Below are 17,266 nucleotides of genomic sequence, written 5' to 3' on the forward strand. Positions count from 1 at the left end.
AGGAAGGTTGGGCAATCCTACTTCCGTAGTGATACTGCCTTGGAAACCCAAGGAGGGGTCACTATGAGTCAGGGCCGACTCGACGGCACATAACAACAACAACAACAATATATATATTTAATTTCTATTGTGATTTGGGTGAAAGCTTATAGAGCAAATTCATTTTTCATACAGTAGTTCATACACATTTTGTTTCATGATATTGAGTGCAATTCCCCACAGTATAACAGCTCTCTTCCCACTTCTTCCTGTAGTGACCTCTTCCCTGTGTCCTTCTTTCCTGTGCGTTTCTGCCCTGCCCCCCAGCTATCTCCCTATGCAAACACTGCCCTTCTGTTCTCGCATAATTGATGATTGATTGCTCTAAGGAGTGTATCTACCTGATATAAATGTCCACCCTATATGCCTGTCTATTATTTGACTGGAAGCCATGAGACTAAGTTCAGTTCCAGGCCCGAAGGGTAACTAGGGGCCATAGTCTCGGATCCCTTACCACGCTCTATCAGACCAGCAAACTTGGTCTTTTTTTTTTTTTTGGTATGATTTTGAGTTTTGTTCCACATTGTTCTCCCACTCTATCCAGGATCTCCTGCACTGACCCCTTCCAAGTGGTTCACAATGGTAGCCTGGCACCATCTCGTTCTTCAGATCTCATGGTCATATAGGCTGAGGTTCACATGGTCTACTAGTCATTGAACCCAGATATTACATGTCAGAATTATCTTACATCTGTATAACTTTGAAACACTTCCAAAGAATTTTGCATACATTATATTATTTAAGGCAAGTAAATAGACATTGATATCCACCAAGCAGCAAGTTCTTTGACACCAAGAGCTGTGTTTGGTCTTGATCATCACTTTTTCTCCAGCACCTTGGTCATTGTTTGACGTATGACAGGTACTCAGTAAATTTTTATTTTCTTTTTCAATTAATGGCTTCCCATTGTATGGATGGAAGTTCATTGGTTCAGAGCAGTGCACATGAGCATATATATGTCAGATATCAGACTTTAACTAGAACCTAAATCTTCTGGTTCTGCTGGTATTTACCACCAGGCCTGAATTCAGCAACTCTACATAAACATAAACTCATATCTCCTAGAGTTGTAATTTCAGAATGGCTTGAAATTAAGTATTATAGAATCTCTCAAATTCAGAATGAATTTTTTTTAATTAGTGAGTTTATAAGGGAAAAATAAACGATCATAGCCTTTGTTGCTAAAAGAGTTCTTTCTGAAATAACATTATTCCAATCCAAGAAATAGTACACCTTCATTGTAGAAAATTTAAAAAATGCAGGAACATGTAAGGGAAATAGAAAATACCCATAAAACCACTCAGATAATCTCTGTGAACCTCTTGTTACATATTCTTCCAGTCTTTTTTCTGTACGTACACTGTATATGACTTTATAAATAGACTTCTGCTTCTTTCAGAACGGAGTAGAAGGGGTTGGGTTTATCCTCTCATCTAAAACAACCAAAGAGAACCAGCCAAAATAAATGGTTTTTAAGGCACTGAATATCAGGCAATTAATTGCAATGATCACTGAAAACAACGAGATATGCTGTGCAGTAGTTCATACACATTTTGTTTTATGACATTGGCTGCAATTCCCCACAATGTAACAGTTCTCTTCCCACTTCCTCCCTGTAGTGACCTCTTCCCAGTGTCTTCCTTTCCTGCACATTCCTGCCCCACCCCCCAGCTATCTCTCTATGCAAATACTGCCCTTCTGTTCTCACTACCTTGAGAGAGTTTCCAAGCCAGTGTAGAAAGGTAGAAATGAGGCAGAGCCTGGTGAGCTCTCTAAGAGCTGGGAGTCCAGGAAGACCAAGACAGGTAGAGTTCGCAGAACAGAGAACCAAAGAGGAGACACCTCTAGAGTATTCAGCAGAGTACTGATTGGCATGTATATATGAAGAAACTACCCAAGACTGAGGAATAAACCACCAGACATGATTAGAGGGAACAGTGAGTACCCAGTACCCACATAGGGCCAAGAATACTGCCTGTTCTTACCAGCCAGACTGGTAAACATCATCATTCATGGGTCATTAAGTAGACTATTAAGAAGTGTCTTGCCTCAGTAGTGGGGACATACTATGAAACACTGCAAGACTCAGATCTTAAAAGCAAGTCCCAAAAAGATAAAACTGTTTCCACGTAACTTAACTGTATCCAAAAACATATATAGGAATACAGAATTATCCAGGGTCTGACATCTAGTCAAAGATTAATGGATGTGCAAAGAAGCAGGAAAATGTGACCCATATGAAGAGAAAAATCAGTAACTCAAAATAACAAAGACCTGCCATAGATGTTAGAATTAGCAGACAAGGACATAAAGCAGTTGTTATAACTATATTCCATATGTTCAGAAACTAAAGCAGAGTCTGACAAGGGACGTATCCCTAGAATTTATAAAAAAACTCCAACACCTCAACAACAAAAAGATAATCTAAAGAAGGTTGGGCAATCCTACTTCCGTAGTGATACTGCCTCGGAAACCCAAGGAGGGGTGGCTATGAGTCGGGGCCAACTCGACGGCAAACAGCAACAACAACAACAATTTAAAAATGGGCAGAGGACATGAATAGACACTTCACCAGATGGTATTCAGGCGGCCAAAAAATATATGAAGAAATGCTCACGATCTTTAGCCATCAGAGAGATGTGAATCAAAACAACTATGAGATACCATCTTGCCGCAGCACTAGTAGCAAAGTTCAACAAGACAGAAAATAATAAATGCTGGTGAGGGTGTGAAGAGATTGGGACTCTCATAAATTGCTGGTGGCACTGTAAAATGATACAACCACTGTGGAAAGCAGTATGGCAATTCCTTAAAAAGTTGAAATTATAAATACCATTTGACCCAGCAATTCCATTACTAGGTATATATCCTAAAGAAGTGAGAGCCAGAATAATAACACATATATGCACACCTATGTTCATCACAGCACTATTTACAATAGCCAAAAGATGGAAACAACCTAGGTGTCCATCAGCTGAAGAATGGATAATCAAAGTATGGCACATACACACAATGGAATACTATGTAACCCTAAAGAATAATGTAGAATCAGCAAAATACCACATAACGTGAGTGGACTTGGAGATATTATACTGAGTGAAATAAGTTAATCACAGAAGGACAAATATTGTATTAGTCTGTTATTTTTAAAAAATCAGGGAAAGGTATCCATATGGAAATAAATTTTCTTTGTTGGTTACTGGGAGGGAGGGGAGGGAACACTGTCAGATAGGTAGAGACAAGTGTTGATTTGGATGAAGGCAAGGGCAATGTACCAAATGTGAGTGATCAACATGGTAGCATTGAGGAAGAGAAAAACATAGAGAGGTGCATGGGAGGTACAGACAACAAAGATGAACCCTTTTGCACATATATAGTACTGCATTGTCAGTGAAGGCAAACATTGATATACAGGTGGATAGATGGATACACAGGCTGAACTATTAGGTATGTCTGTGCAGAGGGAGTGTGCCTATGACCATGTATAGGGTTGGCAGACAGTGTTTCTACAAGTGTATTTGTGTGTTCTGTAAGAATTCCCAGGTATATAGTAGAGCTGATAAGGGACAACTTTGTAGTCCCTTCTTGGCCACAGCCAGCTACCCAGAGGGAGCGAATAGTTGGACCTGTGGTCTTAGGACAATAGTCTCAGGGGACATCAATCTCAACTGGCATAACATACTACACAAAAACATTGCTCTGCATCCTACTTTGGCGAATAGCGACTGGGATCTTAAAAGCTTGCAAGAGGCCATCTAGATGCAACAATGGGTCTCTCCTCGTCCAGAGCAAAGAAGAATGAAGAAAACCAAAGACACATGGAAATAACAAAGACACATGGAAATAATTAGTCCAAGTAACTGGTATGCCATGTGATCTTCAGCCTATATGACTATGAGACCAGAAGAACTAAATGGTGCCTGGCTACCACTGTCAACCACTCGGAGGGGAATCTCTGTAGGAGATCCTGGACAGAGTGGGAGAATAATGTGGAACAAAACTCAAAATCATTTAAAAAAAAAAAAAAAAAGAGGAGGGCGGGACTAGGTTTGCTGGTCTGATAGAGCCTGATGGAACCACTGAGACTATGGCCCCTAGCTGCCCTTCAGGTCTGGAATTGAACCCATACCTGTAGCTTGCAGCCAAACAAAAGACAGGCATATGAGCTGAACATTCACACTAGGTAGATATACTCCTTGAAGAGAGGAATCATGGGAGAATAGAAGGGCTGTGTATGTACAGGAACATAGCTCAGGGGCAGGAGTACATGGGAGGGAAGGACACAGGAAAGAGGTACTTATGGGGAGGATGTGGGAAGGGAGCTGTTGCATTGTGGTAAATTGTAGTCAATGTCATGAGACAGTGTATGTGAGCTGCTGTATGGAAAGTGAATTGGCTTTGTAAACTTTCACCCAAATCACAATAAAATTTTAAAAAAATAAATAAAGGGAGTATATGAATAATAATAATAAAGTAAAGCAGAGATACGGAAAATATAAAAAAAGACCCAAATAAAATTTCTAGAGAGAAAAACTACAATGTCTGAGTTTAAAAAGAGAGAAAGCGAAGGATTAGATTGGATTAACAGCAGATTAGACATTTCAGGGAAAAAAGAAGATTTATGAACTTCAAGGTACGATGATAGAAGCTATCTGAAATGGTGTGCACAGAGAATTTTTAAAATCCAGGAAAATTAAAGGAGCATTAATGAGCTGTGGGACACCTTCAAGCAGCCTAAAATACATGTAACTGGAATTCCTGATGGAGAAAAGAGAAGAGGAACAAAAAATATTTGAAAAAATGACCATAGACTTTCCAAATTTGATGAAAACCACAGATCCAGGACATTCAATGAATCCCAAGTACAAGAAACATGAAGAAAACTACACCATGGCACATGATCATTGTCATGGATTGAATTGTGTCCCCCCAAAATATGTGTCAGCATGGGAGGCCATGATTCTCAGTGGTTTAACAGTTAAGTAATAATGTAATGTGGCAGTTATGTAATGATGTGATCATGCACCATGGTGTGATCTGATGTGGTAAGGGAATTAAGGTGGGATGCAACACCTTTAATTATATCACAGCCCTGATCCAATGTAAAGGGAGTTTCCTTGGGGTGTGGCTTGATCACCTTACATCTTATCAGAGATAAAAAGAGAGAAGAGAGCCAAGAGCGGGACCTACTACCTCTAAGAAAGAAGAGCAGGGAGAGCAGCACGTCCTTTGGACCCAGGGTCCCTGCACTGGGAAACTCCCAGACCCAGGGGAAGATTGATGCCAAACACGCGGAGATCCCCAAGGAATGCCAGGCCCACAGATGTTGAAAGGAGGCAGACTTTCTACCAGAGCCAACAGAGAGAAAAAGCCTTCCCCTAGAGCCAACACTCTGAATTCAGACTTCTAGCCTTCTAAACTGTGAGAAAATAAATACCTGTTCGTTAAAGTCATCTGTGATATTTCTATTATAGCAGCACTAGATAACTAAGACAATAATGAAACTGCCAGTCATTTTAAAAGAAATTCTTAAGAGACAGAAAAAACACATTACATTCAGATAAATAAGGATAAAGGCAAATTTCTTGTCAGAAAAAAATATAAGAAGACACTAAATACTGAGAGAAAACAACCTCAACCTAGAATTCTAAACCAGCAAAAATATCTTTCGAAAATGAAGGTCAAATAAGTCTTTTTCAGACAAATAAAAGCTGAAGTAATTCATCAGGCAGAAGGAAAATGGTTAACCATTCAGCCGCTAACCCAAAAGTTGGTGGTTTGAAACCACCAGTCACCCCATGAAAAAAAGATGAGGCAGTCTGCTTCCATAAAGATTGCAGCCTTGGAAACCCTATGGGGCAGTTCTCCTCCACCGTGTAGGGTTGCTGTAAGTCAGAATAGCCTTGACAGCACACAACAACACAATGTGTATGTTTTTACATCTATTTTTGGACATATTTTTCAGATTACTTATGATAGCTGATTGCCAAAGTTGGAATTATTAGTGCAAAGGACTAAATTCAGGTGTTTTTGTTTTGTTTTGTTTTGTTTTTTAAAACGAAGGTTCAGGATTTGGAGCTGCCACCAAAGCAATGTGCGTCGGCATGCGTTACTGGAAGCCTGATCGGTTGGAAACCCTTATTGAAGTTAGCATTGAATGTGGAAGAATGACACATAACCATCCTACAGGTAATGCTGATGTTGGATCAGATGTCAGGGCCATGCAACCTAAATGGTGTGGATGTGTCTTTTTAAACATAACAGAACCCCTAACCTCCTGCTATCTAGGTGCCTATTTTGTAATTCTTCACCCCAGTTGTACTCCCTCACTCTTACTGTGCAATGTACCGGACAGGAAATCTCATGTAATCAGGTCAGTTTTGTTTGTTTGCTTTTTTGTTGTGGAAGTTGGAGTTTTTTAAATCTTCAGCTTGCTTAAGGTCTGTTTTTAATCTAAAAGCAGAATTGGTGATAAGTGTGCTAATGCTGGAGAAGATGTGCAAATGAAAGAATTCTTAATGGTTTTGCCATCTGTCACACATCAGAAAAAAAGAAAGAGGAAAGCACCTATCTGAATAAGCAATGGTTGAAGTAATGGAAACTAGAGTTTATGTTTTCAATAATGAATCAGAATCCAGAAGTTCATCATCATTTTCCTGTTACATGGTGCACCCTAGGCTAGGGAGCTTTTGTTTCACCTCTGGCATGATGATTAGACACATAGGCTTTGAGCCAGACTGACTGGCTCCACCACTTTTACTAACTATGTGAGCAGGAATGAGTTACTTAAACTCATTTGGTGCAATGGTTAGAGCACTCAACTGCTAACTAAAAGGTTGACAGTTTGAACCTACTAGCCACTCCACTGGAGAAAGATGAGGTTGTCTGCTTCCATAAAAATTTACAGCCTTGAAATCCCTAAGGGGCTGTAATATTCGCTCCTATAGAATCTCTATGAGTCAGAATCAACTCCATGGCAGTGGGTTTGTTTGGATTTGATAATGGTAATGATCATACCTACTTACTGGATTTAATTAATGTGAGGATAAAATGAGTTAAAAGATAAATAAAACCCGTTAAAACAGTGCTTCTCATGTTGTAAGTGCACAATGTAGGTCAGCTATTTTCTGTTATTTCTGTCATTCATCACTTATCCATCATACAGAGTGAAACAGGGTCTCCACAGAACAGGGCAAATGAGCACGTGGCCCAAGACTTGACTTTGGGACATGACTTAGAAAGGCAGTTAAAGAAGGTGGCTCAATCAGCTCATAATTTAAAAAAAGAAAAAATGACTTGAAACTCTTACACCTGTACTCAGCTCTTAAATCATGGCAAAACAGATGAGCATGCTCTGCCCTAGTTCCACACATAGTCCAAGGCTGCCAGCTGCTCTCTGGTGACCTGTTTCTTCTTTCAAGGTTACCCTTAATGTTCATTTCAACTAGATGTCACTCACTGAAAGTAGGAGAGGGGCCAGTCTGTATCCTCCAGAAAGTACCATTTAAGCAGATGAGAACTGTAGTAATTGAAATGGCATTTGCTGAAACTAGGGCACCGTTTATGGAGACACCATTCTGTTGAGGGTATGTGACAAAATATACCAAATGAGTTCACGTCTGCTCATGACAGCCTGAGCAGTCAACTCAACAGATAAATGTTAAATACTTAAAATTTAAGAAGAAAGACATGTAATTCATCCAGTTTGCAAAATCTCAGATCGTTGGAAAGGCATTCATGCTGGACATCTGCTAATTGGTGGAACTAAAAGTAAGTTAAAAATAAAAAATCTTCAAACATGAAAATATTGAACATTTGAAAACAATGTAATGAGTCTAAGAATTGGGGTTGGACCATAAAGAATAATGTAGAATCTGCAAAACGCCACATAACGTGAATGAACTTGGAGGACATTATGTTCAGTGAAATAAGTCAATGACAGAAGGACAAATATTGCAGGCGTCACTATTTTGAAAAGTCAAGGAAAGGTTTATACACAGGAGGAAACTTTCTTTGTTAGTTACCAGGGATGGGAGGGGAGGGGAAGGAAAATTCCTAGACAGGTTGGGGGGAAAAAAAAAAAAAAAAAATATATATATATATATATATATATCTCCCCCAAAGATTATTTGCAGTTACCAGGGGTGGGGGTGTGGAAGCTTTTGTTTGTGAAGAATTGTGTTTATGCTAATGGTGGCAGAATGTTTTGGAAAAGGACAGCATTAATGGTGGCACAACATGAAAAATATCATCAGTGTCCCTGAGCTGTAAATGGGGAATTGTTATGTTATGTTGATGAATGTCTTGTTGTATATATTTTCACCACAATAGAAGTAAAAAAGAAAAAAGAATTGGGGTTGGAGGTTTAAATTTCTAAAACTTTGCTAACATGTTGCCTACCCTTATTAAAGAAATATTATTTCACTTGATTAAGAGTTAAATAATTTTTATTATTCTCAGATTGATTTATACATTCTCAAATTATGACTGAAAATGTTTTAAAGATTCAATTGTACTCAATTAATATTTGGAGATACTTTTTAACTTCATTCCCCTTTTCAGTTTTCAAAGAGCCTTTAGCGGCAAGTGTTGCTATTTTTATTACAGCATGCCTTTGTCCAACACTCCAGAGCTAAAATATTCCAAAAGAGGAAGCAGAGCAATGGCATGAGAGTCAGGACAATAATTAGAACACTGGATCTGGTAATTAGACTATTTTTGATCCATTAACTCTAATCCCTTGGCTGTAGAAATGATCCATAATTGATTCCTCTACAATGGCCAAAAATAATTAGGAAAGCTTCTCAGTCAAATGTGCAATGCACTTTATTGGATGGGATGGGAAATCTATGGAGCTACCATGTTTTGAGTGCCGGCCAGGTTACTATGTACCAGATCCTGTGGTAGGCACTTTATATGCTTAATTATTTAGTCCTCAAAACAACTACCACAAGGTAGGTATTGCTCTCTCCTTTTACAGATGAGGAATCTGAAATTCAGAATGCATTAAATTAACTTGCTCAGGGTTTTACATCTGATGAATGATGAAACCAGGATTTGAATACAAATCCATCTGACTTCAAAGCTCACTTTCTTTTACAATTACATAGTTTGTCAAGTATATTTCATTTTTCACATAGACCAAATCGACACAGTCACTTAAAATATTTACTGTTCCAAACCTAACACTATATTTGTAATTAAGTTACATGATCTCAGTGCCTCCAGTTCCTCATTCAGTTTCATGGAGATGATTATAATGCTCACTGTCACAAGATTGTGTTAAGAATTAAGGAAGTTACACAAGTAAAGCACTTAGAACAGTGCCTGGCTGATGATCTCTTAGTTATGAGCTGCTAGTAGTGCCTCCTTCTCTTCTTGCTTCTCTCTCCTTTTGTCTCTTGTAAGATAAAAGGTGATGCAGGCCACACCCCAGGGAAACTCCCCTTACATTGGATCAGGGCTGTGACCTGAGTAAGAATGTTGTGTCCCACCCTAATCCCCTTACAACTGATTGGCTGATGCAATGAAATCACATCATGAGTGATGATTACAACATTACATAAGTGCCAAATTACATCATTACATAACTGCCAAACCACTGAGAATCACGGCCCAGCCAAGCTGACACTTTTTTGGGGGGTGGGGGTGGGGAGTTATAATTCAATCCATGACACATGTTAATAGCTCAGTACCATGTTTGTTGCTGTTACTATCAATAATAATAACAAAATGGTCTTAATTCCTTGAAAAAAGGCAGATTTTACATAGCAGATAGTGCCATCACGATTTCCAAGAATGTCTTGCTAGCCCTGGGACATTTTTTGTCTTGTTATTACCAGGATAATTATGAATAATTTAAATTAGTTTTACTCAAAGTTCACTCCTAATGTTTTCATTCCACAGGAACTTCTAATAAAGCCAAAGCAGCTAAAATGTACCTGGTGAAGGGTATTATCTTGAATCTGTTCCATGAGAACTGACTAACCCTAAGACTCCCCAGCTGGCTTGCTAATTAATGTGTGTCATTAATTATGTTTACCACCAGGGAAGAACTCAGCACAAATCCAGTCACCAAAACAATTGAAAGCACCTGATCCACAGATGGCACTAGGGAAAATAATGTCCTGCTGTATCATGGGCAACACTTAGAATTTTTAAATGACATTTGAGGAATAAAAGTCTACTGGGCTTCCCACTTGTTTCATCCTTTAAGATTGGTTTGCCAATCTACCTGTGTACCTGGAATGATGATGATGATGATAGTCCTCCAAGGCCAAAATCATTTCCTAACAAGACTTTATTTTTTAAAAAAATTTAATGTCGCATTTTTTTTTTCAGTAAACATAGTTTTAAACTGTGGCATACCAAAGAAAATAAGGAAAATAAAAATGAAGCCCAATAATTTCAATCTAGAATAAGCACTAATATTAAAACTATTACTATTACTAATATTATAATATATTAGTAATATGAACTTATATACTAATATCGAATCTGTTACTAAGGAGCACAGGTGACATAGTGGGTAAGGCATTTGGCTACTAATTAGGTCAGTGGTTCAAACCTACTAGCTGCTCTGTGGGTGGAGGATGAGGTAGATCTATTTCCATAAAGATTTGTTGTTGTTGTTGTTGTTGTTGTTAAGTGCCGTCAAGTCATTTCCGACTCATAGCGACCCCATGCGCAGCAGAACGAAACACCGCCCGATCCCGCGCCAGCCCCACAATCCCTACTATACTTGAGCCCATCATCGCAGCCACCGTGTCAATCCATCTCGTTGAAGGCCTCCCCCTCTTTCGCTGACCCTCCACCCTACCAAGCATGACATCCTTCTCCAGGGAATGGTCCCTTCTTACAACATGACCAAAATAGGTGAGATGAAGTCTGGCCATTCTTGCTTCCAAGGAGCATTCTGGCTGCACTTCCTCTAGGACAGATCTGTTAGTTCTTTTAGCAGTCCATGGTACTTTCAGCATTCTCCGCCAGCACCACAACTCAAAAGCATCAACTCTTCTTCGGTCTTCCTTATTCATTGTCCAGCTCTCACATGCATACGAGGCGATTGGAAATATCATGGCTTGTGTCAGGCGCACCTTAGTCCTCAAGGAGAGATCCTTGCTCCTCAGCACTTGAAACAGTTCCTTCGCAGTAAAGATTTACAGCCTTGGAAATCCAATATGGGTCACTATGAGTCAAAATCAACTGAAAGGCAGGGGGTTTGGGTTTTTTTGGTTTTTTTGTTTAACTATTACTAGTGGGAGCTCTGGTAGCTTAGTGCCTAAGGCACTTGACTGCTAACCAGAAGGCTGGTGGTTCAAACCCACCAGCCACTCGTCGGAAGGAAGGTTGGGCAATCTACTTCCACAGTGGTACTGTCTTGGAAACCCAAGGAGGGGTCCCTGTGAGTCGGGTCCAACTCAACGGCACACAACAACAACAACATTCTAATATATTTGGAAGCTCTGGTACATAGTGCCTAAAGCACTTGCCTGCTAACCAGAAGGCTGGCAGTTCAAACCCACCAGCCACTCCTCGGAAAGAAGATGGGGCAATCTACTTCGGTAGTGATACTGCCTCAGAAACCCAGGGAGGGGTTGCTATGAGTCGGGTCTGACTCGACGGCACATAACAACAGCAACAACAGTGGCAAGTCCAGAAATAAAATGAGAACAAGCCCAACACCAATTGAGTAGCATGAGTTGAGTTCACCAGGGAGAACTCTCTGAGGAATGATCTTGTTGCTGAGTGTTATTGAGTAGATCACTACTCATAGTGACTCTGTAGGACAGAGTAGAACTGGCCCATAGAGTATTCTAGACTGTAATCTTTATGGAAGCAGATCACCAGCTCTTTTCTTCCATGGAGTTGCTGGGTTTGAACCACCAATCTTTCAGTTAGCAGTCCAGAGCTTAACCACTGCACCACCAGGGCTCCTTTAAGGAATGATATAATCTACCCTTAAATTCTAATTTCTCTAAGATAAGTAATAAGTGTTTAAGATTCAAGTTAATATATTATTCTACCTCTTTAGACTTATTAAATTGTTATCAGCATTGTCATGAAGTTTATTAAAACTTCTGCTCAGTATTCTTCGTAAAGTGCCTAGAGGTTACCAGGCATTACCCTGACAACAATGTAGTCTTTCCCAGAAATGTGTATTTTACCCAGAGTTCAGAAAGCTCTCAGTAGTAATAAAAGATTTATGAGCAAGGTGACAACGTTGTCTCCTTCCCACCACTGTCCTTTGCTCCTCTAGGATTCCTCGGGTCACTGTGCACAGCCCTTTTTGTATCGTACGCCGTGCAAGGAAAGCCACTTGTGCAGTGGGGGAGAGAGATGATGAAAGTGGTTCCACTGGCTGAAGAATATTGTAAGAAGACTATTCGGCATATGGCAGGTGAGCCTGGCTTCCTTTTATGTCACATTCTCAGAGCACTGCCACCTAGAAAGAGGTTAATCATAATTCACACTCAAAGCAGGTTTGGAAAGACTAAACTCCTATGACCACCCCTCAGATATTTCAAGATACCTTTGCCTCAAAGTGAAACCAAGAGAATACCCACTGGGTCAGTATAAGCAGTCTGGCTTCCACAAATGACGCCTGAGATTATTACATGACCAGAAGGCAGACATCTCTGAGAATGGCACCGGTGTGTGCAAGGCAATCCAAAGTAATGCTGGATTCTTCATTCCCAAACCACTGAGAGCTGCCTGGCTTTGGGACTTTAGCCTCTGCTGAGATTCTGCTACCCCTTGCCTCTATTTCCGATCGTAGCTAAAAAAAGAGGAATTGGAGTGGATACTTTAGTTTCAAAAATTAGGTTCACAAAGTATAGTAACCCTTTTCTTAAGAGAGGAATGAGAGACAAATCAAGCCTAACATTTCCACATTGTCTCTGGGACCTACTCTATGTATGTGCCTCAGTGCCATGAAGCCAAGGCAGAGATCTGTGCCTACTAGTGATATTCGCTCCCAGGAATTCCCATCTGTCCCAAGGAACATCTAAAACCTATGTAATCAATGTTTTATTACATCTTTTCTGGCTTCTGAGCCTTTTTGGACAGAAGTAGGTATTAATCTATCAGTCAAAGGTCCTATGGGAAATAATGTTTCTAATGATTTAGGCACGAAACTCATTTGGGACCTCTTGCATTTTTTTCTCTTTAGTCCTTTCTCAGTAAATTCCCTGAGGTAGAATAGACACTGGAACAGCTGTTACAGATTTCGGGAATCCATGATTTTCTCCTTAAATGGCCAATTCTTGTGGACAGTTCTTTCACTCTTCAAGAGGTACCGTCAGTTCTAACAGGGACATGTGCCACCTGAGTATTAGGCAGCTTCACTGCTGCCTTTGATAGACCTCGATTGTTGAGGAAAATTTCTAACATAAGTTATCTAATTTGTCCTGTGGGGGAGGGGGGTAAAGGATTTGAATATGGGAGCAGTGTTGTTTATTTTTCAAAATGCAACACAACTGAGGCTAAAGTCTTCTTGAAACTGAAGAACCAATTTATTACTCTAACATCACCTTCCAAAATGTTGGGAATTATAGTCTAAAAATGTCTTTTGGAAGGTTTCTAGAAAAACTTTACAAGGAAACATTTGCATCTCTTTTTGCCTAGACTTAGCAGTAGAAAACATTTACTCACAAAGTGTACTGTTCAAACAAAAACCAGTAAAGCCAATATTTTATGAGTAAGTATTCCATATTTCCACGTGGCTTAACTATCCATCAATAAACAATTATAGAACATGATTGGCCACACCACACTTTGTTTTCATTTGATTTAAGTCAGTGTCTGTCTCTGATGATTCAGGCATAGTCACACCAGCATGGATGGAGTTGGGGTGGGAGGAATAACTAAGTAGATGACTTCCAGGGATTCTTCCCAGCAGCCCTGAGATCTGTTGCCTGCTGTCATCTGGTTAGTAATACCCCTAAGCCAAGGTAGAATCACACCTAAGCCATCTGAAAGAGACAAATAATATTAGGATATGAAACTATACCATGACTGAATACTATATTGATGAACGTTTTCCCACAATTCTTAGTACTCTGAAACAATTTTCCATAAAGTGCTTTTTTGAATAATAGTCATCAAAGATATTCCATGGGAAAAAAAAAAGGAAGGCATTCAGATAATTTTGAGACTTTGTCCTTTTACTTGGTTATTCAAAAATACATATAAGTCAGTTTAAAGCCTGAGAAATAGTCCTGTAAATAAATCTGTTAAAATTTAAATTTGTTTAACCTGTAGGTTTTCGAACTTATATGATACAGCATCCTTTTTGACAGAACACCTAAAATTATCCAGAGAAAATAATTCTGCCCTCAGGAAATATTCTTCTAGGAGCTTCTGATTAGTCTATATGATACAATCCCCTAGGCAGTAGAGCAATTAACAAATTAGTTAAAAGTTTTCATTTAATATTTGGATGTCTCATATTTCTAAAATTTACCAATTTTGTAATTGGATGAGAGGCTGTGGTCTGATTTTTAAACCACACCTAGATATAAGCAGACTATTAGAAAGTACTTATCTTTATAGGGTTACAGGGTATCTGTATGTTTTAGTTCTTGCCCTCTTACTTCTGTGACTTTTACTTTTAATCTTATTTCACTGAATAAACCTTTAAGTGGGCTTTGTTTTTTATTTTTTTAAAAAACAAGTCAATCCAGCATGTTCAGGTGCCTGTGATTCCCTTGGTAACCTCAAATCTTACTCTAGAGGACCTATACAATGGTGTCTCCTGGCACTTGCCTGGTTAGAGAAACCAACACCAGAAACACAGTTTCCAGTTTGCCTCTTTTTACTTTTTGTCCCTTTCCAACCACTGATCCTCCTTCATGCCCACCCCCTCCTTAGCCTGAGCTCTGTCCTCTAGCACTCTGTGGCTTCCAATAATAAATTGGAAAGCACTAAATTGGGAAAACAGGGCCTGTGGTTCCTTACCTTGTGTAGTTTCCATTTGGATCATATGTATCCACTTAACCTCCCTTCCTCTGTGGCAAAATGGGGGCCATGGTTTCAGCTTGCCTCAGGCTTTTAATGTGGAGAAGAATCAAAAGTGCTGGAAAACAGGATGTTGCTTGTCTTAAATACTAAGCATGAGAAATAATACTGCCGTCGACTCATAGTGACCCCTCCTTGAGTTTCTGAGGCAATAACACCTCGGAAATAGATTGCCCAACCTTCCTTCTAAGGAGTGGCTGGTGGATTTGAACCGCCAGCCTTCTGGTTAGCAGTCAAATGCCTTAGGCACTATACCACCAGAGTGCCTATGAGAAATAACAGAAGGCAGCTTATTACAATAAAGACTTGATTTGCCTCTTTAGTTTAGTTTTAGTTCTAAACATTTGGCATGTGATTTGATACCGTTAATTAGTGTATGTACTTCAGACTTTGGACTCATTTCTAAGTTATATCTTCTTCATCAAGTGACCTTAGATAAGTCACTGCAATATTTCTAGAGTTGGATTTCAAGCTGTTAATTAGGGATAATGAAAAACTTCCTCTCTCTCTACTTTGCAGATGTGGTATTGAAATAAATGAAAATGCATAAGTTCAGATTTTCAAGAGAATACATTTTAAAATATTGCAATTGCTATCTTAGTTTCAGGACATGGTTAACCAACTCTTGAGTTGTTCCTCCACTCCAATCTCCACCTTACTTGTTATTGTCTCAAAATAGCTACAAATGGAAGCCATTTTCAAATCTCAGGTGCAATTGCTAAACAGTTTACTCTTAGAGGGCAAAGTGCTAAGATTCACCCACCTTCCCCGCACCATGTAGAACGGCTTGCCCTCCCCCTTTTCCCCCCTTCCCTTTCCGTACTGGCAACTTTGCTATACCCATATCATCATCCCAGTACCGCAATCACCAGGGTCCCCCACTCTCAGCTGGATGACAGTGATGCACTGCCACCTATGTCAGACTTACTCTGTTCTTTACACTTAGAATACCAGGAGCACTGGTTTTACTTTGAAGCTAAATGGCAGTTTTATTTGGAGGAGAGAAAAATTGCTGAAGAAAAAGAAAATAAAGCCACCTTTCCTGATAATTATGATGCCGAGGAGAGAGACAAGGTAAACCTTGCTATGAAATGAATATTTAAGCTATTTCCATCTTGTGGCTGTTGTGAACAGTGCTGCAGTCAACACTGGTGTAGAGGTTTCTGTTTGCATTCTTGTTTTCAAATCTTTTGGGTATACATCTAGGATTTTGATTGCTAGGTCGTATGGTAGTTCTATGTTCAACTTCTCCGAGGAACCGCCAAACTGCACTTCACAGTGACTGCACTATTTTGCCTTCCCACCAGCAATGGATGAAGGTTCCACCATGCCTTCCCTTTTAAGGTGATACCTACAACCTCTTCGTTTACCTCTCATGCAGCTCACCTAGATGCAATGAAGGCTTGGAAATGTAGTTCTTTAGATGGAGACACTACAGCACTGAATACTGAGTTTGTTACTAAAGAATAGGAGAGAGTGGATGTGTACAGTTCAATGACCAGTGTCTACCCCTAGGTCTCCCTGCTTGGCTCTCAACCTCTCTTCAATCTTTTCTCCACACAGCAGCCACAGTGATTCTTTTGACATCTAAATCACACTATATCACCATATTGCTCAAAGCATTTCCTTGGGTTCCCAACACACTTAGAATAAAATCCAAAGCCTTTCGGAGGGTCTCCAAGGCCCGCCATGATCTGCACCCTGCCTGCTGTTCTGATCACATGCACCACCAGCCTTCTCCTTCCCTATGCTCCATTCACAATCACTTTTGGCTCTTCTTTGGACAAAGTAAGTGTCCTCTTGCCTCAGGGCCTTGGCACTTGCTGTCCCCTTTGTCTAAAACACTGTCCTTTTAGATATTAACAGCTCATTGTTTCACTTTATTCAGATCTCTACTCAAATGTTACTGACCATTCTGTCTATAATAGTCCCCTGTCAGTACACTCTATCCTTTTCCCCCTGCTGTATTTTTCTACATAGAATTTACTGCTATCCAAGCAGCCATCTAGGTGCAATGATGGGTCTCTCCTCATCCAGAGCAAAGAAGAATGAAGAAAACCAAAGATTCATGGAAACAATTAGTCCTAGTGACTGGTACACCATCTGATCTGCATCCTATACGACTATGAGACCAGAAGAACTAAATGGTGCCAGGCTACCACTGTCATCCACTTAGAAGGGGATCTATGTAGGAGATCCTGGATAGAGA

General features: G+C 39.8%; 1 protein-coding gene across 1 annotated transcript in view; it reads left to right on the forward strand.

The window, feature by feature from the left end:
- ADPRHL1 (ADP-ribosylhydrolase like 1) overlaps positions 1-17,266 on the forward strand; it is a 66,426-nt gene that overhangs the window by 15,746 nt on the left and 33,414 nt on the right. Inside the window, exons 3-5 of the mRNA XM_007942381.2 lie at positions 6,103-6,228; positions 12,299-12,439; positions 16,004-16,131. Of these exons, the coding sequence (XP_007940572.2) occupies positions 6,103-6,228; positions 12,299-12,439; positions 16,004-16,131 (395 nt within the window). The remainder of the gene's footprint in view (positions 1-6,102; positions 6,229-12,298; positions 12,440-16,003; positions 16,132-17,266) is intronic.

The sequence above is a fragment of the Orycteropus afer genome, unplaced genomic scaffold, assembly GCF_000298275.1.
Source record: "Orycteropus afer afer isolate SDZICR_OR568_19922 unplaced genomic scaffold, OryAfe1.0 scaffold00089, whole genome shotgun sequence".
NCBI lineage: Eukaryota > Metazoa > Chordata > Mammalia > Tubulidentata > Orycteropodidae > Orycteropus > Orycteropus afer.